The 20,797-nt window shown below is 59.1% G+C and overlaps 5 protein-coding genes across 36 annotated transcripts in view; 2 read left to right on the top strand and 3 right to left on the bottom strand.

Moving 5' to 3' along the window:
- The window catches only part of MAPK8IP3 (mitogen-activated protein kinase 8 interacting protein 3), a 47,668-nt gene extending 39,962 nt beyond the window's left edge, over nucleotides 1-7,706 (top strand). For 23 of the 24 annotated variants that reach the window (XM_036226034.1, XM_036226023.1, XM_036226032.1 and 20 more), the window contains 18 exons: nucleotides 145-201; nucleotides 285-455; nucleotides 1,271-1,397; nucleotides 1,545-1,640; nucleotides 1,773-1,931; nucleotides 2,633-2,795; nucleotides 3,145-3,327; nucleotides 3,418-3,607; nucleotides 3,711-3,830; nucleotides 3,909-3,989; nucleotides 4,076-4,143; nucleotides 4,259-4,407; nucleotides 4,831-5,002; nucleotides 5,084-5,197; nucleotides 5,394-5,432; nucleotides 5,627-5,806; nucleotides 5,914-6,063; nucleotides 6,141-7,706. In XM_036226034.1, coding sequence (XP_036081927.1) covers nucleotides 145-201; nucleotides 285-455; nucleotides 1,271-1,397; nucleotides 1,545-1,640; nucleotides 1,773-1,931; nucleotides 2,633-2,795; nucleotides 3,145-3,327; nucleotides 3,418-3,607; nucleotides 3,711-3,830; nucleotides 3,909-3,989; nucleotides 4,076-4,143; nucleotides 4,259-4,407; nucleotides 4,831-5,002; nucleotides 5,084-5,197; nucleotides 5,394-5,432; nucleotides 5,627-5,806; nucleotides 5,914-6,063; nucleotides 6,141-6,262 — 2,341 coding nt within the window. In that variant the 3' untranslated portion in view covers nucleotides 6,263-7,706. The remainder of the gene's footprint in view (nucleotides 1-144; nucleotides 202-284; nucleotides 456-1,270; nucleotides 1,398-1,544; nucleotides 1,641-1,772; nucleotides 1,932-2,632; nucleotides 2,796-3,144; nucleotides 3,328-3,417; nucleotides 3,608-3,710; nucleotides 3,831-3,908; nucleotides 3,990-4,075; nucleotides 4,144-4,258; nucleotides 4,408-4,830; nucleotides 5,003-5,083; nucleotides 5,198-5,393; nucleotides 5,433-5,626; nucleotides 5,807-5,913; nucleotides 6,064-6,140) is intronic. The other variant, XM_036226025.1, reaches the window with a different exon arrangement.
- Nucleotides 7,707-7,736: 30 nt separating this feature from the next.
- NME3 (NME/NM23 nucleoside diphosphate kinase 3) lies at nucleotides 7,737-9,285 on the bottom strand. Of its 3 annotated transcripts, none has more exons than XM_036226048.1 (6): nucleotides 8,852-9,285; nucleotides 8,623-8,753; nucleotides 8,429-8,530; nucleotides 8,243-8,355; nucleotides 8,051-8,158; nucleotides 7,737-7,929 (listed from the first exon to the last, which is right to left on the bottom strand). In XM_036226048.1, the coding sequence occupies exons 1-6, from the start codon at nucleotides 9,030-9,032 to the stop codon at nucleotides 7,917-7,919; spliced, it is 648 nt and encodes a 215-aa protein (XP_036081941.1). In that variant the 5' UTR covers nucleotides 9,033-9,285; the 3' UTR covers nucleotides 7,737-7,916. The 3 variants fall into 3 exon arrangements, 2 of the variants coding, with proteins under 2 accessions (XP_036081941.1, XP_015992099.2); XR_004952600.1 differs by having other exon boundaries at nucleotides 7,743-7,929; nucleotides 8,251-8,355; nucleotides 8,852-9,143; XM_016136613.2 differs by having other exon boundaries at nucleotides 7,743-8,158; nucleotides 8,251-8,355; nucleotides 8,852-9,143.
- On the bottom strand, nucleotides 9,285-10,592 carry MRPS34 (mitochondrial ribosomal protein S34). Its single transcript, XM_016136620.2, has 3 exons — nucleotides 10,214-10,592; nucleotides 10,035-10,077; nucleotides 9,285-9,948 (listed from the first exon to the last, which is right to left on the bottom strand). Exons 1-3 carry the CDS (start codon nucleotides 10,532-10,534, stop codon nucleotides 9,656-9,658), a joined length of 657 nt encoding a protein of 218 aa, XP_015992106.2. The 5' UTR covers nucleotides 10,535-10,592; the 3' UTR covers nucleotides 9,285-9,655.
- Nucleotides 10,593-10,632: 40 nt separating this feature from the next.
- Nucleotides 10,633-18,418, top strand: EME2 (essential meiotic structure-specific endonuclease subunit 2). 3 transcript variants are annotated; one of them, XM_016136608.2, is made up of 8 exons: nucleotides 10,641-10,886; nucleotides 11,235-11,371; nucleotides 11,807-11,902; nucleotides 12,621-12,712; nucleotides 12,903-12,996; nucleotides 13,163-13,278; nucleotides 13,454-13,643; nucleotides 13,741-18,418. In XM_016136608.2, the coding sequence occupies exons 1-8, from the start codon at nucleotides 10,664-10,666 to the stop codon at nucleotides 13,909-13,911; spliced, it is 1,119 nt and encodes a 372-aa protein (XP_015992094.2). In that variant the 5' UTR covers nucleotides 10,641-10,663; the 3' UTR covers nucleotides 13,912-18,418. The 3 variants fall into 3 exon arrangements, with proteins under 3 accessions (XP_036081939.1, XP_015992094.2, XP_036081938.1); XM_036226045.1 differs by lacking the exon at nucleotides 11,807-11,902; XM_036226046.1 differs by lacking the exon at nucleotides 13,163-13,278 and having other exon boundaries at nucleotides 10,633-10,886; nucleotides 13,454-13,916.
- Nucleotides 14,453-20,674, bottom strand: SPSB3 (splA/ryanodine receptor domain and SOCS box containing 3). Of its 5 annotated transcripts, none has more exons than XM_016136604.2 (6): nucleotides 20,566-20,674; nucleotides 19,055-19,192; nucleotides 16,184-16,361; nucleotides 15,693-16,070; nucleotides 15,488-15,613; nucleotides 14,453-15,259 (listed from the first exon to the last, which is right to left on the bottom strand). In XM_016136604.2, exons 2-6 carry the CDS (start codon nucleotides 19,178-19,180, stop codon nucleotides 14,919-14,921), a joined length of 1,149 nt encoding a protein of 382 aa, XP_015992090.1. In that variant the 5' UTR covers nucleotides 19,181-19,192; nucleotides 20,566-20,674; the 3' UTR covers nucleotides 14,453-14,918. The 5 variants fall into 5 exon arrangements, with proteins under 5 accessions (XP_015992090.1, XP_015992088.1, XP_015992091.1 ...); XM_016136602.2 differs by lacking the exon at nucleotides 20,566-20,674 and adding an exon at nucleotides 19,544-20,330; XM_016136605.2 differs by lacking the exon at nucleotides 20,566-20,674 and adding an exon at nucleotides 19,820-20,329.
- Between the last annotated feature and the right edge of the window lie 123 nt (nucleotides 20,675-20,797).

Here is a 20,797-nt window from a genome sequence, read left to right as displayed (position 1 = left end):
AAGAGGAGGCCCAGCAGAAGTGGGGTGTGGTCAGGCTGGGCAGTGTGTGGGGCTTGTGCTGTGCACCTGGTTTGGCCTGGGTAGGTGAGTAGGTGCCACTGGGCAGTGGCTGAGCCGGGCTCCTTCCCTGCCCCTGCCCTACAGAGCATCCCGAGAGCACCCGTCTGTACAGGAGAAGAAGAAGTCCACCATCTGGCAGTTGTGAGTTTGGGCACTGGACTGGGGAGGGGGTCAGGGAGGCCGACCCCAGGCCTGCCCCTCACCTCCTGTGCCTCTGCTGTCAGCTTCAGCCGCCTCTTCAGCTCCTCGTCCAGCCCCCCTCCAGCCAAGCGGTCCTACCCTTCAGTGAACATTCATTATAAGTCGCCCACCACAGCGGGCTTCAGCCAGCGCCGAAGCCATGCCCTGTGCCAGATCTCAGCGGGCAGCCGGCCCCTGGAGTTCTTCCCCGATGAGTGAGTGTTGCACCCCTCCCCTGCGCCTCCCCTTGGCGCCACGAGGAGGGGAGGCATGTGGCCCTGGGGCACTGAAGCAGGACCTGCCTCGCCTGGTTGCTCTGGGACTGTGCTAGGAGATGGGGTGCACAGTGGGAAGGGCCCTGGCCAAGGCATCAGGGCTCATGACCTCTCCAAGCACACACCGCGCATCCCTCCAGCCCCTAGTGGGAGCATTGGCTGTCGCTTTTTACTCCCCCACGGTCCTTCTTAGTCCTGAGGGGCCGTGCCCCTCTCTTGAGGACCTCACTGCTGCAAGCAGGGGGTTCAGGCGCTACCTCACCTGTACTCTCTAAGGATTCTTAGAACTGACAGGAAGTCTTTCTCCAGGGTTGGGGTTTCTTCCTGGGGAATAAGTTTCTACTTGTAATTTTGTATTTTTCTTCATTTTGAAACCAACAGTTCGGCTCCAGAGCAAAGGTGGGGAATTCTGTGCCTGGGTCAGAGTCTGTGGAAGTTTCCCTGGGAAGAGTCAGGGGGAAGGGAAGCTGCACTGTGGGTCCTGTCAGCTGGCCCTTAGCGAAGGGGACAGCAGAATGGGCACCTGGATGAAGGCAGGTGCTGGGTGTGGTTTCCAAGCCCAGTGCTAGGGAGAGCCACCCCATCAGGTGGGCACCCAACATGGCCAGAGGCCATGCTTCAGCGGCCAGGAAAAGACAGGACAGGTCTAGGAGGGAGAGCTCCCAGGGCATTGGGTGCTTTCTGCAGGGCAAGCCCATAGGATCTCAGGTCACCAAAGACTGAGAAGTAATCCTTTGTTCCTCTCGCCCACCCAGCGACTGCACCTCCTCTGCCCGGCGGGAGCAGAAGCGAGAGCAATACCGCCAGGTGCGCGAGCACGTGCGCAATGACGACGGGCGGCTGCAGGCCTGCGGCTGGAGCCTGCCGGCCAAGTACAAGCAGGTGCTGCGGGGCGCGGTGCACATGCACCGGGCGGGGTGGGGGCATAGGATGGGTCCACAGCCTCAGCCCCCATTCTGAAAGGATGGGTAGCCAAACCTGAGCTTCCCCAGGCCTCGCTCCCACAGTGCCTCTCTGCCTGAATTGCAGCTGAGCCCCAATGGGGGCCAGGAGGACACCCGGATGAAGAACGTGCCTGTCCCCGTGTACTGCCGCCCTCTGGTGGAGAAAGACCCGACCATGAAGGTGATTGAGGCCTAACTGGGAAGGTGGCGAGGCAGGGAGAGGTCCCTGCCCGGAAGCTGAGTCCAGGCACGTTTGGGAAGCTGGGGAAGGCCCTGTCACATGTGTGCAGCCCTTGTACCTCTGTTCCCTCAGCTGTGGTGTGCTGCGGGTGTCAACTTGAGTGGGTGGAAACCGAGCGAGGACCACACTGGTAATGGAGTCAAGCCTGCACCAGGCTGCGACCCTCTCACCTGCGATCGGGAAGTGGAAGGAGAAGCCAAGAGCAACCACACGTCCCCCGAGAAGAAAAAGGTCAGAGTGGCAGGCAGGACCAGGGCTGCCTCCTCTTGTCATGTCTAGGTGGCTGGGCAATGCCAGTCTCTGCTGTTTGCTTGCTGAGGCTATGCCCAGCACTAGGGTCTGGGTGGGAGTGACAAAAAACAGAGGAAAGCTGGGGACAGTACCTGATACTGAGCTCAACTGAGGCACCCTTCTCCCCCCTAGGGCAAGCCTAGGCCCGAGCTGCCTCCTAGTTCTAGCCCAGCGCCCAGGAGCCAGGAGCTGTAGTAGGCAGGAACGTTCAGATGTGCCAAGGCTCAGCAGGCAGGAGGGCCTAAGCGATCAGGTCCCTTGGGGCTTCTCTTTCCTTACAAGGAACACATTTCACTACCTGCAAAGAAGCAGTGGAAGGTGCTAAGCAAGGACGGTTACAGAAAATGCTTCACACTTTGAGTCTAAGGCTTTTTTTTTATATCCTGGCTTCATTTGGGGGCCATTGACTTAATGGCTCAGAGCTCATGGTCTTTTCCAGTGGAGTGAGACTGTGTGCCAGCAACCTAGATACAAAGTGCAGTTCTGAGTGCTCAGCATCTTGGCTACAGGAGAGGATAGCCATGTCCCCTAAGGCCATGGGCAAGGCGAGACCCGAAGATTCCAGTAGGCCCCTACAACTTCATGTGGCTGCTGGAGTCGCCCACATGTGGGCACCAGCCCAGTCTCCTGTGCTCTGACAGGCAAAAGAGCCTGAGATGGACGCCACCTCCAGCCGCGTGTGGATCCTCACCAGCACCTTGACCACCAGCAAAGTGGTGATCATCGATGCCAATCAGCCGGGCACCGTCGTAGACCAGTTCACTGTCTGCAATGCCCACGTTCTATGCATCTCCAGCATCCCTGGTGAGTGCCGCCCCAAGCCTGAGCCAACTCCCAGGGGGGCAGTGTTTGTGCTGCTCAGAAGATGACTAGGCTGTTAAGTAAGGAGGCCTGAAGAGTGGCACCTGCCTTCTGTGGCATGCCATGGACACACAGGAGCTGGTGGTGGAGTGTCCAAGCGGGGGCTTGCTGGTGGTCTTGTTAAAGATGTGGGAGAAAACAATGTAACCCTCACCCAATTAGAAGAAGGTGGGGTGGCCTTGGCAGGCAGCCTCTGTCTCCTCTCCCACAGCCCACTGGGACATGAGCTCTGGGTTTGGTCTTGTAGTAGGGGCTCCTCAACATGGGGTGACAGGGCTGTGACTTCCCACAGCGGCCAGTGACAGTGACTACCCTCCGGGGGAGATCTTCCTGGACAGCGACATGAACCCTGAGGACTCTGGTACGGACGGCGTGCTGGCCGGCATCACCCTGGTAGGTTGTGCCACTCGCTGCAACGTGCCACGGAGCAACTGCTCCTCCCGAGGGGACACCCCAGTGCTGGACAAGGGCCAGGGTGAGTCCTAAGCCCGAGCCCAGGAGCTGCCTTGTCTCTGCCCCCTCGTTCCTCCCGCTGCCCAGCCAAGCTCACCCCTCGCATCCACAGGGGAGGTGGCAGCTGTCGCCAATGGGAAGGTCAATCCATCTCAGTCCACGGAAGAGGCCACGGAGGCCACAGAGGTGCCTGACTCCGGGCCCAGTGAAGCAGAAGCAGCTGCAGTGCGGCCTGGGCCCCTCACAGAGCACGTCTTCACCGACCCTGCCCCTGCCCCACCCCCCAGTGCCCAGCCTGGCAGGTGGGCTCTCAGATGGGGCAGAGATGGAGGGGAGGGGAGGCTGGCAGAGGTGGGTGGGGACAGTCCTCCAGGGGCCACCCTGGAATCATGACCCTTTCTGTAGTGAGAACGGGCCAGAGGCCAACACGTGTGGAGTACAGCCTGAGCCAGAGCCTAGCGGAGACCCCGAGGGGGCCAGCAGCAGTGCTGCGCCCACCATGTGGCTGGGAGCTCAGAATGGCTGGTAAGTGTGGTCCTGGGGGCAGGGGTTGGGGAGGGCCCCCTGAGGAAGCCCCCTGCCCACCTCAGCCTCCTCCTGTAGGCTGTATGTGCACTCAGCTGTGGCCAACTGGAAGAAGTGTCTGCACTCCATCAAGTTGAAGGACTCCGTGCTGAGCTTGGTGTATGTGATTCCTAGCCAAGGGCTGGGCATCGGGAGGGGTCTAGGATGGCCCAGCCTAAGTCTGGCTCATCATCTTTCTGTTTTAGACATGTGAAAGGACGAGTGCTGGTAGCTCTGGCAGATGGGACTCTGGCCATCTTCCATCGAGGCGAAGGCAAGTCCTGGTAGCAGTGGGCATGTGGCAGCGGGGGGTGGGGGGTGAACCATTCTTACTGTGAGCCAGTGTGGGCCCTGGCCAGGCCTGAGCATGTGTGGCGGGCTCTTTGTAGATGGCCAGTGGGACCTGAGCAACTATCACCTGATGGACCTGGGCCACCCACACCACTCCATCCGTTGCATGGCTGTTGTGTATGACCGCGTCTGGTGCGGCTACAAGAACAAGGTGCACGTCATCCAACCCAAGACAATGCAGATCGAGGTAAGTGCTGACAGCACGGGCTCCAGGGAGGGAAAGGGGCTCTTGCTGCCAGACACACCTTCTAATAGATATTGGGGGTTTCATGGGGTAAAGGGAACCGCACTCAGGGAAGTAATTCACAGGCACAGGGCAGCTGGGCTATGAACGCCAGTTTGTCCGGAGCCCACCAGCTACTTCACATTGAAACAAGTCAGGTTGACATCCATGTGGGCTCCACACACCTACCTTCAGCTGTCCAGATGTGGGCCCAGGGTGTGGGGTTGGTTGCTGGGGCTCCTCCTAGAAGCCTGGACCCATGGGAGCAAATCAGCTGCTAGAGCAAAGGTTGCAGTAAACTGGGTGGACATGAAGGTGAAGTCTTGGCTGCAGAAGGTTCGGCTTCCCTCTCTCCACTCCTATTGATGGGTTATGGTCACCCCTCAGAAGTCATTTGACGCCCACCCACGGCGGGAGAGCCAGGTGCGGCAGCTGGCGTGGATTGGCGACGGGGTGTGGGTGTCCATCCGCTTGGACTCTACGCTGCGACTGTACCATGCCCACACGCACCAGCACCTGCAGGATGTGGACATCGAGCCCTATGTCAGCAAGATGCTGGGTAAGGCTGTGCTGGGCTGAGCCTGGTGGGGCAGAGAGGGCCCAGCAGACAGCACTGACCCCACCTCCCCTTTCCCTCCAGGCACGGGCAAGCTGGGCTTCTCCTTCGTGCGCATCACTGCCCTGCTCATTGCTGGCAACCGCCTCTGGGTGGGCACCGGCAATGGAGTTGTCATCTCCATCCCATTGACTGAGAGTGAGTGACCCCAGATATCTGCAGAGATGGTGATGGCCGCTTAAGGGTGCACGTGGCAGGGTCCCGGGGTGGGCGTGCTCTGCCAGGCTACACTCAGGAGGATGCTGAGCTATCCTGGCAACAGCCAACCTTAGCCCACCCCTCCTGTGACTGCTTTTCTCCTCTCCCCTCCATGCTCTGCCCCTCATTTCCCCAGCCGTGGTCCTACACCGAGGCCAGCTCCTGGGGCTCCGAGGTAAGTCCAGAGGCCTGCTTCCTGCTTTCAGAAAAAATCACCCAGCCCATGACAGCTCAGGGGCTGAGGCTGGCCTTGCCCCTCACCATGGCCCCAGAAAGGCATGTGCTCTCCTACCCTCCACCCTTTTCTGCTGGGGATCCCGTGCGCCCCCTCAGTGGGCTCAGCCCCTCTGGATCCCACTCTATCTCCAGCCAACAAGACATCCCCCACATCTGGGGAGGGGGCCCGCCCAGGAGGTGTCATCCACGTGTACGGTGACGACAGCAGTGACAAATCGGCCAGCAGCTTCATCCCTTACTGCTCCATGGCCCAGGCCCAGCTTTGCTTCCATGGGCACCGTGACGCCGTCAAGTTCTTTGTCTCAGTGCCAGGTGAGGGACTGTGCTCTAATTCCTGCAGAGTGGCAGCTGTAGCTTCCTGTCAGGAGTCTGCTTGGGGGCTCTAGCTGCCCTGCTAAGGTCCCTGTATCCCATGACAGGGAATGTGTTGGCCACTCTCAATGGCAGCGTGCTGGACAGCCCGTCTGAGAGCCCTGGGCCTGCTGCCCCTGCCTCAGATGCAGAGGGCCAGAAACTGAAGAATGTGCTGGTGCTGAGCGGTGGGGAGGGCTACATTGACTTCCGCATCGGTGAGTGGGCACTGCCTGAGGGCCCCAGGGATTCCCAGGCAGGGTTCACCCCTCAGTCAGCTGCTCTTTCTCTCCAGGTGATGGAGAAGACGACGAGTCGGAGGAGAATGCAGGGGAAGTGAGCCAGGTGAAGCCCATGCTGTCCAAGGCCGAGCGCAGCCACATCATTGTGTGGCAGGTGTCCTACTCCCCCGAGTGAGGCATGGCCTCCACCTCCCCCTGCCTGATGCCATTGTGTACATAAACCCCACCCCACCCACCTGCCATGACCTGCCTCTTAAGGCAGCCTGTCAGTCCCTCTCTAACCTCTCAACCTGCAGCTTTCACCTTAGGTCTGGCCCAGGAGCCGGCAGGGGGCGGTGAGCAGCAAAGCGGGTCTGGCTGGGTGGAGGAGGGTAGTAGGTGAGAGAGGCAGAACCTCTGGGGACAGTTTTCCCAGCAGCTCTTGGCTAGGTCCTGAACCCAGAGTCCAGTTCCAGGGCACTACAGGGCCAGAATGAGGCAGAGTCCCAGGGTGGGCTGGGCCGGGGCAGCCCCCAGGTGGCTCCCAGAAATACCCTGGTCTCCCCACTCCCATCACTCACTTCCAGGACCCCCAGAGCAGCAAGCAGGGACTTCACCCCAGCAAGTCTCCCCACCCAAGCCCACTTGTCTTTGCCTGCTCTCCACAGGGGTAGGGGCCCTAAGAGAGCCAGCCCAGCCTCTTGCCTTCCCTGGGTTCCCCTCCCACCCAACCCCCCTACCCCAACCTGGGAACTGGCATGAAAGCACGTAACCAGGCTCCCTGGGGCAGCTGTTTGAGCAGACAGATGCCCTCATTCCACTCAAACCCCTTGATTGTTCTATATGGCAGGCTCTCATGGGCCTTCACTGACTCATGTACCCTCTCCCCTTCCTGGGCAGAAGACCCACTTTGTAGAAGCAGGTCCTGGAGCCCTGCCCCTCCTGGAAGCCCCTAGGGTGGAATTTCTCAGGCTGCCAGGGCAGGCTCAGGCCTCAGAAAGAAGGGGAAGCCCCTGGCTTCTCCTGGGGTCAGTCCGAGGACATAGGCCTAGCCTCAGGGTGATGGGGGAAGGTGTGCTCCAGGGCCTGCCTCCCAAGCAGTCTCCAAGGAGCTCAGCTCCCAAGACAGGCTACTAAGTGCCTTGGGCCGGTGGTGTGGCCTGCTCCTTTGAGGGCAACTGACAGGCTGACAGCAGAGGCCCTAAGGGCTAAGACAGGGGGCACCTCGCTTGGCTCTAGGCGCGTGTGCCTGCCTGCTTTGAAAGGTATGGCCCTGGACTGCTGCCTCCCCACTTACCCAGGCCTTAGTCCTGCTCTGAAAGGCACTAACCAGGACAGCCCCAGGCCCTGCTGTCCACCCACCTCCCACCAGAGAAGCACAGATCTTGGGCAGCCATCCCACAGCCCAGCCAGGCACTACTGCAGTCACATGCCACTGCAGGCTTCTCCCCACCGCCCTGCCACTTTCCACTGTGATGTATGTCAAATCCTTTGTCTGTTCCCACAGGGCCATAAATGACTTGGGGGTTATCTGGTTGGGTGCAGCTGGGGAAAGTGGCTGGGTGACAGTTCTCCTCAGGCTTTGGCCCTGCAAACAAACTCATGTATCTGCTCTGTATGTAATAAATGTCTTAACATGGTATCTGTGTTCCTGGATCCAAACCATGTGAGCGCAAGAATTTTCTTCAGTTTATTATATATATAAAAAAAAAAAATGCTGATCCAACCTGAGTGCTAGGGTCTGCATCCTGGTGCACTTCCAGAAGTGCTGCAAACGGCATGTCAGGTCTTGGGCAGACCCGTCTGCCCTGTAGGAAGTCCTAAAGGAGTACTGTGATGATCTGAGAGCATCATCTCTGGGGCCTAGAGAGTGCAAAGTCATCCACAACCTATTAGAGCACTTCTACCTTAGAAGCCCCAGGCGCCCAGACTTGGATCCTCTGCCTCCGGAGGAGGCCCAGACCCTGGGTTCCATTACTCATACAGCCAGTGTTCAGTGCTGTCCTCCCAGCACAGGAGCTCCTCCGGGCGGAACCAGAGCGCGATCTCACGGCGCGCGCTCTCCGCGGAATCGCTGCCATGAATCACGTTCCTGCGCGGGAGAATTGTGCATGAGCGGGTGCAGGGGTGCCAGGCAGCTCAGTCGGGGGAGTTGGGACGGGGGGACCAGCCTTACTTGCCGACCTCGATGCAGAAATCCCCGCGGATGGTGCCGGGCGGGGCATCCACAGGATCCGTGGCCCCAATGAGTGCCCGCGAGATGCGCACAACGTCCAGTCCCTGCCACACCTGCGGATGAAGTCGGTGGTGCGGTGTCAATGCGGGGGCGGGGTTAGCGCGCCACCCGCCCTCCAGTACTCACCATGGCCACCACCGGCCCTGAGCCCATGTACTTGACCAGGCGGCCGTAAAAGGGGCGCTCACGCAGGTCGGCGTAGTGCTCGCGCAGCAGCTCTTCCGAGGCCTGGAGAGGGAGAGGGTCAGGCTGCGCGCTCTGGGGCCCCGCCCCTCCCACGCCCACTCCCGTCCCGCCGTGACCCCCGCCCCAGCCCTCACCTGCAGCAGCTTCAGCGCCACCAGCTTGAAGCCCTTCCTCTCGAAGCGTCGCACGATCTCGCCCACGAGCCGCCGCTGCACGCCGTCCGGCTTCACGGCCAGAAAGGTGCGCTCATGCACGCTAGGGAAGGCTACGGGACCCGCGGGGCCGCACGCGTCAGACCCGAGCAAAGTCCCTCCCCACTCTGTCCGGCCCTGCCCGCCCCGCGGCCCCGGTCGCGCGGCTCACCCGCCGGGAAGAGGTTAGCGAAGATGGTCAGCAACAAACAGATCATGGCGGCTGCAGCTCGAGCCGAGCGCAGACTGAGCGGGAGGAGGGCAGGGGCGGGGCCTGTATTTAAAGAGTCCGCGGCCCGACCCCGCCCCCCCACCTTAGTTTTCGATTGCCTGTTGCAGCTGCCTGGGTGCATGCGGCAAGGAGAGTTGGGACTGGGGGAACGCAGGCAATGCAGCGAGGCCAAGCCTGTCGACCATGCCCACCCTAGAACCACTGCGGCATGGGGTCCTGAGGCCCTACGACAGCCGCGTCTGTGTCCCCCCAATTCGCTCAGGTCTATCCACAAGGCCAGATTAACCACGTTGTCAGCCTTTTTCACCCCACACCCCAGGAGAGAACTCGCCCTAGTCCCACAAACCCAAACTCGAAGAGACCACACCCCAGGGCTGCTTCATTTGCCTTTATTCGCGTTCACAGCTTCTGCCAGGGTCCCGGCTGAGGCAACATGTGATGGGGAAGAGGTTGCCAGCCTGGAAGTGACAGGTGCCACCTGCTGGCCCCGCTGCTTTCAGCTTTCCCCCAGCAGCTGCCTCCTGCATGGCCCCTTCAGTCAGATCTGGGAGCTGGGACAACATGGACAAAAAAGACAGGCGTAGGGTCTGGCACCACCCCCTTTCTTTCCTTGTTCAGAACAAGTCATGGAGGTCGGATCCAGGATCCCAGGGAGCTGATTCAGGTGTAACCCGAAGATTTAGTTTCATCAAAATTGTGCCCAGCATCTTAACACCCTTTAGGCAGCCTGCCAGTTCCGACATTTTAGACTGGAGTGCCCCTGGCCTTTCTCTTTGTCACTTGTTTCCCAGGGTAATCCCAAGGAGGTATGTGTGTTCTCTCCAGATTCAGCATGGGCTCCTCGGTACTGGTGTCCCCATTTTTCTGTCGCTCTGCTAGAATCATAGCCCGGAGCAGCGGTGGGTAGGGCACAGAGCGAAAAGTATCCTCGGACACTGGCGTGAAAGCGGTGAAGGCCTCCTCCTCGTGCTTGGGCACAAGCCGCCAGTCATGGTACATGACCTGTTCGATCTCCCGGGCCTCGCTCTCCGTCTTTCCTAGGGAAAGAACGGGATTTACTGCACACGCACTTTCGGAACAGTCTGTTGCAGGCAGCCAACCCACCCGGTCTCCGATGCCTTACCTTTGAAGGTCAGGATGCCCCAAGCCTTCCCATGGTCCAAGTTCTGCAAACCAAATAGGGAGGGAATCAGCTCAGAAAGCTTTCTTGCCCCCAGAGATCAGGACATAGGAGATCCCACCCACAAAGTTGCGTACGGGGGAGCGGTGCTGTCCCGCAGTGCTCGGGAGCAGGCTACGCACCTGCGCCGTGTAGTCTGGACGGACACGGGTGAGGCGCCAGTAGCACGGTTCGTCGTGTTGCCATAGCCAGGACTTCCGCGTGACCAGGCGGCCCACGCCGAAGAACGGAAGGCGGCCGAGCAGCTGCAGGAGGCGGCTCTCGCGGGTTACGTCGGCCCAGGCCCGCGCCGGCAGCCGGCGGCCCGAGTTCGGGCGTGTCAGCGTCTCGTAGTCCAATGAGTAGCGCTGCGAGTCCCTCGGGCGCTCCCGCTGCTCGCGCAGGGCCCGCACACGACGAGCAAGCTCGGCGATAAGCCGCGGCCGCACCTTCTTACGCGCCATGGTCGATCCGCACCTCGGCGCTCCGGCTGTAAACCGCAGCCGAGGCGTGCTAGAAAGCCCGCCCACCGCCGGAAGCGGCGGGTGTTCCCCTAAAAGACGGCCGGAAGCGGTGAAGAGGCCGGGAGGGCCATGGCGAAGGCCCGGCTCTCGCAGCGGGGCCGGGGACGGCGGCGGCCCTCGACCTGGGAGATCTCAGACTCAGACACCGAGGGCCCCACCGGCGCGGAAGCCGACTCAGAGGCCGCTGCGAGTGCCTGGGACCCGGCAGGGGAGCGCAGGGCGGCGGCCGAGGCGCTGCGGTTGCTGCGGCCTGAGCAGGCGTTGCGGCGCCTAGTAGTGCATGTGGACCCAGGTGCGCCCGGGGTGCAGGACGAGGGCGGGGGTGCTGAAAGAAGCTGCTCTTCTGCTGGAGCTTGGCCTTTGGAAGCTCCCCTTAATCACTGAGAGGTGGTCCCCGGCCCTCCGCGGGTTGAGAGGGGCATATGTTAAGGCTGCCTCTTGGCCGAGAATTGGTGTGCGGAGTCCCCGCCTGGGGAGCTTATTTAAAAGACTCCGGGATCTAAACCCAGTCTGCGCTATTGTAGCCAGTGAGGGGGAATCAGTGTATTTATAACATGCAGCCCAGGCTGCGGGTCTGCTGTGAGTAGCGTCCTCACATGAAGGGGAAGAAGGAGTGACAGCTCTCTCCATCCCACCCCAGCAATCCTTGAAGATGCTGGTGCTGACATCCTGATGGAGGCCTTGGACTCCCTGGGCTGTGAGTACCACATTGATCCCCAGTGCCCTGCTCGGAGCCTCAGGTGGAGCAGAGTGAAGCCAGAACCTTGCTTCCACAGTGTGAGTGCCCCAAGTTCCTGCCACCAGCAGCATTATTTCCTGGGTTTACATAGTGCGTCCCTGGGTTGGGTGTTTTACCTCAGTGATTTCAAATGAGGCAGCTGCTGTAATCACATGTAAACTAAGAATGGGGGATGCTGAGTGGGGTAATAGCTGCTCTGCTGGTCAGCTGCAGGGCCAGGTCCAGGGTCTGAACTGAGCTTGTGCTGAGGAACATTCCACCCTCACTGAGGCTGTGCTCAGTGCTTCTGCTATCCAACAGATTAGGGCTGGTCTTGGTCTCAGTGGGAGACCACATTGGTTTCTGTAGAACAGTCCTAGTGGATATGGACTTGGCTATGGCCACGAGCCTCAGAGCTGTTGTGATGCCCAGGCCAAGGCCCTGGGGCACTCAAGGCAGAGGGTAGACAGCCGTGCCCCTGGATATCCCCACAGGTGCCTCCTGAGGTGTGGGCTGCAGGTGAGCAGGACCCCCTGCTGCTGCTGCTGGAGCCTGAGGAGTTTCTGCAGGGTGTCCTCCAGCTGACCCAGGTGCTCGGTGGGAGGCTGGGTTCCCAGCCTGGATGTGCTGCTCTGGCAGTCCTGCTGAAAGGCAGAGGGGATGGAGAGGGCGTGCAGTGGGTTGGGGCTCCTCTCTGATTAGCAACCGAGATGTTATGGGGTGAGATAAGGGAAACCAGCTGGACTCTTGGCTAGGGAGCATATGGGAGTTGCAGCTGCTTCTAGAAGGCAGAAGCCAGGATAAGGAAGGCCCTCTGGAGAGGTGAGTCAGAAGCCAGGGGCAGGAAACTGGTGAGAGGGAGCCTGGGGCTTCGGGTTAGCTTTGCCGTCCACCTGTTAAAGCAAACAGCTTAGCTCCCGCCAGGCCGGAGGAGTAATCGGGACTGCTCAGCTGATGTTTGCATAAGAGTGTCATTAGATTAGACTCTGCTCAGTCCCAGGGTCTGAGGTTCAGCGTTTATCAAGCACCTGTTGCCAGGCAAATGTCAGACTGGGTGCAGAGGTAGACCAGGAATTAGGGAGGGGGACTCAGCCCAGCACTTCTAGGAATCTGGGACATTCCTGGAGGCTTTTGGAGGTCCCCTTGACCTCGTGGGAGGCACACTAGCTGAACAGAGCAAGGCCATTCCAGTCTTATTCCAGCATCACCGGGTCATTCTTGCTCCCCCTTCTTTCTACAAACTGGCAATGGTATGGTGGCCTATGGGCTCTGCCTACTTCAGAGAAGGTAAACCTTCTTGACTTGCAGATCTGTGGCTCAACCTGCTCGGTACCTTGGATATCTCCTGAGAGCCCCACCTGCCCTCACCTGGCTGTCATCGGGCTAGATGCCTATCTGTGGTACGGGCCACCCTCACACTCTTAGCAGGCCTAGCTGGGATGGGGAAGTTCAGGAAAAAGGTTGGGGTAGCTCCGGGGCTGCTGTGATATAGCTAATCCTTCCTTTTGCTGGGAGCTGGGAGAACCAGAACTCAAGGAGGGTGGGATGAGTAGGATATGGGGAGCTGGAGGGACAATCACCTCTGCTCAGGTCTCACCAGCCCGACGCCCAGGAGATGCAGCAGCCAGAGAATCCAGGGGTGGCCCGTGCTAAGGTGGCGGTCAGCTGGTCTGAAGTGGAGGAGGTAAGGGCACGTCAGGTTGGGTGAGGTAGTTGGCCTTGGCTCTGGCACTAAGGCTACTGAGGCCCAGCAACTGGGTGTGGCCCCAGGGTGGCATGCGGGGTTTGTCTTAGCTGGGAGTCCCCCAGGGATCCCTTCTCTGACCCACTCCCATGGCTTGCCTCTTCAGGCCCTGGTGCTTCTGCAGCTCTGGGCAAACCTGGACGTGCTGCTAGTGGCCTCCTGGCAGGAGCTGAGTCAGCACGTGTGCACCTTCACCAAAGCCCTTGCCCAGCGCCCATTCAAGTGCGTGACCTCCACCCCAGATGGTGGCTGTGGATGGGAGGGTGACAGAAGTGCCAGGAGAGTGTTGCATCCTTGGCCTGAGAACAGATGACTGAGGGCTTTGTGGAGCTGGGGGGCTGGGTGGTCAGTAGAGATGAAGCCTCTAGAAGCCTCCCTGCACCTTCCCTGTCTTTAGGCAGTTCCGGGAGTTCCAGGCATTTTCCTTCTGCACTGCTGGGCGCTGGATGGCAGGCAAGCAAGTGACAAGAGATGGCACAGGGCTGCGAGGGGCCTGGTGGCGGCAGATCAGGCAGTTCAACCGAGTCAGCCCAGCCATGGCCGACGCTGTTGTCACTGCCTACCCCTCCCCACGCCTTCTACAGCAGGTGGGCCCTCTCCCGACCCTCCCCCCTCACTCCCAGATATCTACAGACATGGGGTCCCTGAGGCCCGCCTTGCTTATTATCCGTATGCCCGCCCTAGGCTTATATGGCCTGTGGCACGGAGCAGGAGCGCCTGGCCCTCCTGACTGACCTTCCCATCAAGGTGGACAAGGGCAAGAGGCCCCGAAGGGTAGGGCCTGACCTTTCTCGCCGCATCTACCTCTTCCTGACCTCCACCGATCCTGATCTACTGCTGGACCTGGGCGCCTGACATTCCTGCCAGACCCTCAGGGACTTCTCCCACCAACCAGCAGGACAACAGGCAGCCCAGCAAGGGACTGACCAGAAACCACAAGGGGTGGGGGGAGGGGGAGAGCAGCCACCTAGCATAACCTGCACTGGCCTGGAAGGGGCTCTCAGTCAAGCCTTATCCCAAGGGGTAGGCATGGGTAGCAGGGAAGGTTCTTGGATAACGGATAAACAGAAGAGGAAATTCCAGCAGATGCCAGGGTGGCTGGAGAGGCTGGGGCGGGGTTGACATGCTCTGGGCCCTTTAGACATTGGCTGCAGGCCTAGAAGATAGCTGGGTCAGCCAGGAAGTGCTAGGAGCACCTGAGCCCCTGCTGGGGACATAGACCAGTCACCTGGAGGCTTGGGTATGGCACCTTCAGAGAAGAGAAGCAGGGACACAAGTGAATCAGGCCACCTCTTCCCAAGGATGTTGAGATGACCAAAACTACAAGAGGAAAACCGTGGACACACATGAGCCCTAGGCCTCGATCTGGATTCTTAATTCTACTGCTGTGGAGGTGTCAGACATAAACTCAAAGTTTATTATGGCTGTTTCAGTCTCAGACAAGAGGAACAGCAGCCGACAACATGCAAAGCAAGTGAAGACAAACCCAAGGCCTCCCAAGTCCAGTGGCCACAGGAAGAGCTGACCTCTAACGAAGCTGCAGACCACAACCTCCGGGCCTGCAGTCTGAATCCAGAAGAGCTGGGGTGGCCACTCCCAGGAGATTCCGAGGAGAGAAGTGGCAGCTCCTATACCCAGCACAGGAAGCCGATGGATTCAAATAGTACTGATCTCAGGGTCCCAGGGCCTATGGCCCCTGAGCCCCTGTAGCAAGGACTATCCCAGCCTCATACAGCAGAGGCACAGCCCAGACAGACCTGGGCCCAACTCTACATTCTCCTGTTGCCCTGGAGCATGGCCCAAAGGAAGGGATGGAGAAAATGCTGCCCAACCTCAGAAGGCAGTTTTCATCGAAAAATAAGTTAGGTCCGTCGGCAGCGCTTCCTCTGGCAGCGCCGGGTCTCAGGGCTGCTGGGACTGGCTGTGGCCTTGGGTGAGGACGCAGGGGACTTGCGGCGGCCACAGCTCATGCTCAGGACCCAGCCCAGCTTGTGGTGTAGCACCTGCTTCAGGCCAGGTGGAAGAGGAAGGCCCTCAAGTGTGTCCCCAGAGTCGGGTAGAAGCTGGCGCAGGCGGTGGCAGCACAGGTACTGCAGGGAGGTGGCACTGGCGCAGGAGCGGATGACCTTCATGCTGCTCTTGGCTGCCGTGGAGCATACCATCGGGTAAAACTTCCTGTTCCGCAGCTTGGTGGCTGCCACTCCTGGAGGAGGGGGCACAGCCTGAACTCGGGGCCAGGTGGGGACATTCTCCTAAGATGTGCTTTTCCCACCTTTGGAGACCCTGGGACCTCGGGCTTCTTTAAGGACAGCCTTCAGGAAACCTTGGGACCACTCAGCCTGCGCCCCAGCCTCCACTTCCTACAGGCCCTTGATAGCAGTCAGATCCTGCAGGCATATGTCCCCCACCCCCCGGTCTGAGCCACCCTCACCTATGCACTTCCTGTTCTTAAAGAAGGTCAGTGTCCCATGCCAGGTGTCCAAGTGCACACCAATGATGGAGCCTTGGCCAAACCGCGAGGAGAAGCTTGTCTTGTCGCCCTTGTGGTGGAGGAGCCCTGGCAGACAGCAGGGTGGGGGTGAGCCTTGTTGCTTGGTGTTCCCTCCTAGCCTGTCTGCCCTCAGGGCCCCATGCACCTGTGTAGGAGAGGCCCCAGCTGTCCTCATCCCTGCCGAGCAGGCTGCAGAACGTGTGATGGTACTTGTCCAGGTCCACATCTGATGTTCCAATGCCTACCATCTGGGAATAACAAGCGGGGCAGAGGGAGCCCAGGGACAAGGCACTGAGCATTATCTGTCCCCCTACCATGCCCTGCCAGCCACTTACCATGTCGGTGCCATAGACAGGTGAGGTCATCTTGATCTCCCAGAAGTGCTGGCCCTCCCCCAGCTCCTTGGTGCCTCGGATGGCTGCTGTACCGCAGCTGTACTCCACATGGAAGTTGACCTTCCGGTTGTCACAGCTCAGCAGGGTGGCTGAAGACTTATTCAGGTCATCCCAGACCCAATCAAAATCTAAGAGGAGAGGCCCAAGTTGGGGCAGTCTCCAGAGCCCCGACCAGGCCCTCCCCACCGGGCCCTGGAGGCCCACCCCAGCCAGCCCATGTGGCCCCACACTGGGTGCTCACGCTCATCTTCCTCCCCACAGCGGCAGTCCTTGCCCCGGTGGGCCGTGTGTAGGCTGCCACAGAAGGAGGCCTCACTCTGATTGTCACAGTCACAGAAGGACTCCCCTGTCACGGGAACAGCACTGGGGATGGATGGTGGCAAGGACGGGTACTCGGGGTCAGAGTCTGAGTCACTGTGCTGGGAAAAAAGGGCAGACTGTTAGTCCCTACTGTGCTCTCTGTCTTCCATCTGCCCAAACCCCCACTACAGACCAATGGGTGAAATGCTCTGATACCCCAAGGAAGGGATCTGGGAGTTTACCCAGGTCCCAAGTGCATAGCTGGCTCACCCTTCCACAGTGCCCCTAGAGTGACCCTTGACACTTCCTCCTGGCTCAGGAACTGAGGCCCTCAGCAAGGATGAGTACTGGGGGTCAGAGGCCCTTTCCCGTGGGCCCACAGGCTCCACCCCATTTCTGCACAACCAAGGAGGCATGGAGGCCCAGGCACTGATGAGCCCACAGCAGGACTGTGTTTGGCCATCATCCTCTAGGCAGCATCTAGATCACAGGTAAGCTGTGCCCCCACCAAGCGTGGCCTAAAGCAGGGGAGCCCCTTGGCAAAGTTGACCTAATAAAGGCAGCCTGAGTCTCCCCATGGGCGCCAGCTGTGCTCCAGTGAGGGCTCTTCACTGTGACAGTGCCTACTTGCCTTCCTGGGCTGCAGCCCCCATCATCTTTGCATGTGGTGGCTGTTAACCCTTATTCCTGGGCCCTGAGAAGCTCAGGGGTCTCATGCTGCTACTCCAAGCATCTGTCATAGGAAAATATTCATTGACTGCCTGTGGGGCATGGGTCTTAGTTCTCATGGTGCCTGTTCCAAGTCCAGGGCCTGATCCCAGGTTGTGCTGGTCAGGTTCTGGCAACTAACTGATCCACACTCTCCTGGAGACCAGCAATAGATGTTCTCTATGTACCTAGAAAGTCCCTCTCTGAAACTACAGAAACCCTACCAGATGCTCACCTTGTCTCTGGACCTCAGCCTAACTCTTGAGGGGATGGGGTCTCATTGCCTAGGGCTCAGGGTTCAGATAGCTTCTGCCTGACTGCTTTGCCAGCCCTTGTTTGCTCAGGGTCCTGGTCAGGTTCCAGTGTCCATCCTCAGTCTCTTGGCCTCTGAGTGTTCCCCTTTCTGACCTGGTATAGATCCTGCCACCCTGAAAATAAAGCCCACACCTCCCATCAGAGCCAACGAGCCACTCCCCTGGCCTGGCCCCTCTTCCCTCACCTATCATGGCAGGGAGAGAATCCCTTTGCCCCTAAATGGCAGTTTTCTGGTATCGCCTCAAAGAGGCTCATCCAACCCTCCCTCCCAGCACCTCTTCCTTCTATCTGCTCCCCTGATTGTCTCTGTCCTGTTGACCTGCCTCCCGCCAGAACAGAAACTGCAGAAAAGAGCCAAGTCCTTGATTCTTTCCTATTATACCCAGGGCCCGCACAGCAGCTCATGAATCAACCAGAGTAACTGAGCTTAGGAGGCTGAGCCCCAGTCAGAGACAGACCCCAGAAAGGAGACTGGAAGTAGGCCCAAATCACCCCACTGGTATGGAATGATGGTCTCCAAAAGCCAAAGCAGGCCAGGTAGAGGTAACCCCCTTCCCATGGAGTCAGGTGCACAGACCTAAGTGTCATAGGCCTGGAGGTCAACCTGGGCAGGGAGCAAACCTGATCCAAATGAAAGCCATAAGGGTAGAAGGAAAGGGAGATGTGTGTGTTCAGCTTTCAAAGGTGCTGGGTTGACACTCACCTGTATGCATGTGCATGCACGCACACACCTACCTACTCCCGGCCCATTAGATGACAGGGCAAGCCACATGTAAGCATGTGTCAGACACTGCACCCCAGCCCCCCAACACCTCCTGCATCCCACAATGATGAGCCAGCCAGGCAGGAACAGACAGAACAAACTGCTGTAGGCCACATAGTCAGGACAGGAGCTGGAAGCAGGGCAGGAATGCAGGCTGGGGCCTCTTGCTGGCCTGGGCAGAGATTTTGGGGAGGCCCCAGGAAGGGGCCTAGGAAGGACACTGTCAACCCAGAAGAGTCACCTCAAATTCTCCCCCAAGGCCTGCTGGTTCCACGGGGCTCAGCTGCCCTCAGTCTAGGGAAGAGAGGTACCCACCCCCACCCAGGACCCCTGGGTGAGTCAGGGCAACATTGCAGAGTAGTTGTGACAGCACAGACAGGAAGCAGTGAAGGTACTCAGGACGGAGCCAACCTTTGGCTCTGGTCTAAAATGACGGGAACAAAGGCCATGCAGCCCTGCCATTCCACCAGGGATGGGTATAGCCAGGCTCTGGCTGTAAAGCTCTCAGTTACATCAGGCAGCCTGCACTGAGACAAATAGCTAAGCTGCTGTTCCAACCACCTCTACAGTTCTGGGCTCCTAGAACTCTGAAGCCACTGAATAGAGGAAAGCACAGTAATTAAGGTATTTGAGAACAAAAGATCCTTTTTTTTACATGTACATACATGAATACAGAGAACATATTTGTACAGACAGGAACCGTCCAGGGTGCGCATTGAGTTAATGATGGCTACCTTTGGAAACTGGCAGAGTAAATGGAATGGAGATGTTCTGTTGATTGAACTGACCAAAAAACCACCTGTCACCCTCTTCAGTGAAAAGAGTACAGAGAGGGACATGGCATCTGTCCTGAGGTCCTGTCACCCCAGGGCCACCTGGGTCCTTAATCATGGTAAACCCTATGTGAGCAGTGAGTCCTACTGTTTCCATCCTCTGCCCTCAGAGAGGTCTCATTTCAGGCATGGCCTGCCTCAGAGGTCTCCACATCTTAGTCCAGCGGTACCCACCTCATCTGCTGTGACCTACCTGCCCATCAGAGTCATAGCCCCAGCTAGTGGTCCCTGCCAGGGCCACAGCCCGGGCATCTGCATCTCGGCGGGCTGCGCTCAAGACAAAATGCCATGCTCTGCTGCTCCGGGGGCGCCTGGCCATTGTGGACAGAATCTGAAAGGGGGAAAAAAAAACAGGTTCTAAGCAAATGAAACATACAGCATACCAGACGGTCTCCCAACTACCCCTGCCCTTAGCCCTTGGCCAACTGTGCCAGCACCACCACCCCACCACCCCAAAGGCAGACGCTTTCATGAGTCACATGGGTGCTGAACTGGGGCTCCAGAACTCTCCTCACAAGCTCCTACCTCACTGCAGTGTCCAAGCACCTTGATAAAACCTAGGTAGAGAGTGTGGAAAACCATCCAGATATACATGGCTCTCAAATGCATATCTCAGCCCCTCTCTGAGCTCAGCCTCGGGAACCCAGCTGTCCAGCCTATATGTCCCTCAGGCATCTCATACCTCACCTGGCTCCTCCTCCATTGCCTAGTTTGACAAATGGCATCTCCAATCTCCCAGTTCCTCATGCCAGACCCACAAGAGTCATCCTTGACCATTCTTCCTCCTTCCCATCATGGCCTGAGTGGCCCACACACCTCCACGACACCTCCAAAACATACGTTGAATCCATTTGTGCTACCCGTTGCCACCATCTCGGTACCTCCCCACCCATTTCACTCCCTACAGCCAAACTGTGTTTGCATCAAATCTTTAAAATTTAAGTAAATCTTAACCAACCTTAAAACTCAGGGCTTGTTAGAGTTCTTAGGATAAAAGGCAAAATCCCCCAAAGCCAATCAAGTTCCCCTGCAAGTCTCCAAGCCACACTGGCCTTGTCCCAGTTGCTAGTTCTTCCCTGCCCTTTGCCCGGAATGCCTTCTCCTTCTCTCTTTGGCTCTCAGCTTCCGTGTCCTACTGACAGTAACACCTCGCTTTCTATGATGATCTGCTGCTTAGCTCTCTCCCGGACTGAAGTCCTCGGGAAAGGAGGGAATGTTCCGTAGTGATGCCCCCCAAAGCGAAAAGGCCAGAGTTGTCAGTGTACAAGTGCAGGCAATTGCTTTCCAGAGATGGAAGCGCCGTCTGCAGAGCTAGGTTCTCCTCCCTCCAGCAACGCCGCCGCGCGGCTCCTTCACCCGCCGGCCGGACCAGTCCGGCTCCAGTCGGCTGGCCTAGTCACCATCCGCTGCGTCTGCAGAGCACAGTCGGCGCCACGCGATGCACGTGGAATGACTAGCCCATGAGACTGTCCCCTCCTCGAAGCCGGCGGCACATCGCTGGCCTCGAAGCAAGGGGCCTCTTACTAATTTCAGTGTCGGGAGGTGCTGCGGCTACTCCCGGGGCAGCGGGCCTACTGTGCAGGGCAGCCTGCCGGGCCCTGGCGCCGCCTAAGGGAACAAAGGCACCGCTGGGCTCCACCGCTGGCGGTCCCGCAGGGTCCCGAGATTGTCCGGCGGGAAGGCGAAGACGCGACCCGCCCTCACCTGCGCTGCTCCTCCGCCGCGCTCCGCCGCCTGCGGTGACCCACTTTCCGCTCCCGAGCGAGACGTAAACAATCCCCGCCCACGACCCGCCCCCCGCGCCTCATTGGTCCCACTTGTCGCAGGCGGGCGCTCCCTGCCCGGGGTTTTGGCGGGGGGACGGGCTGCGCCGCACACGGCTCTTGCCAAGGGGTTGCTGGGCCTATCAATCCTGACTCAGCATCCCCATTGGTCA

Source organism: Rousettus aegyptiacus, unplaced genomic scaffold, assembly GCF_014176215.1.
Source record: "Rousettus aegyptiacus isolate mRouAeg1 unplaced genomic scaffold, mRouAeg1.p scaffold_m13_p_8, whole genome shotgun sequence".
Classification (NCBI taxonomy): Eukaryota; Metazoa; Chordata; class Mammalia; order Chiroptera; family Pteropodidae; genus Rousettus; species Rousettus aegyptiacus.
This window is presented reverse-complemented; position numbering and strand designations above follow the sequence as displayed.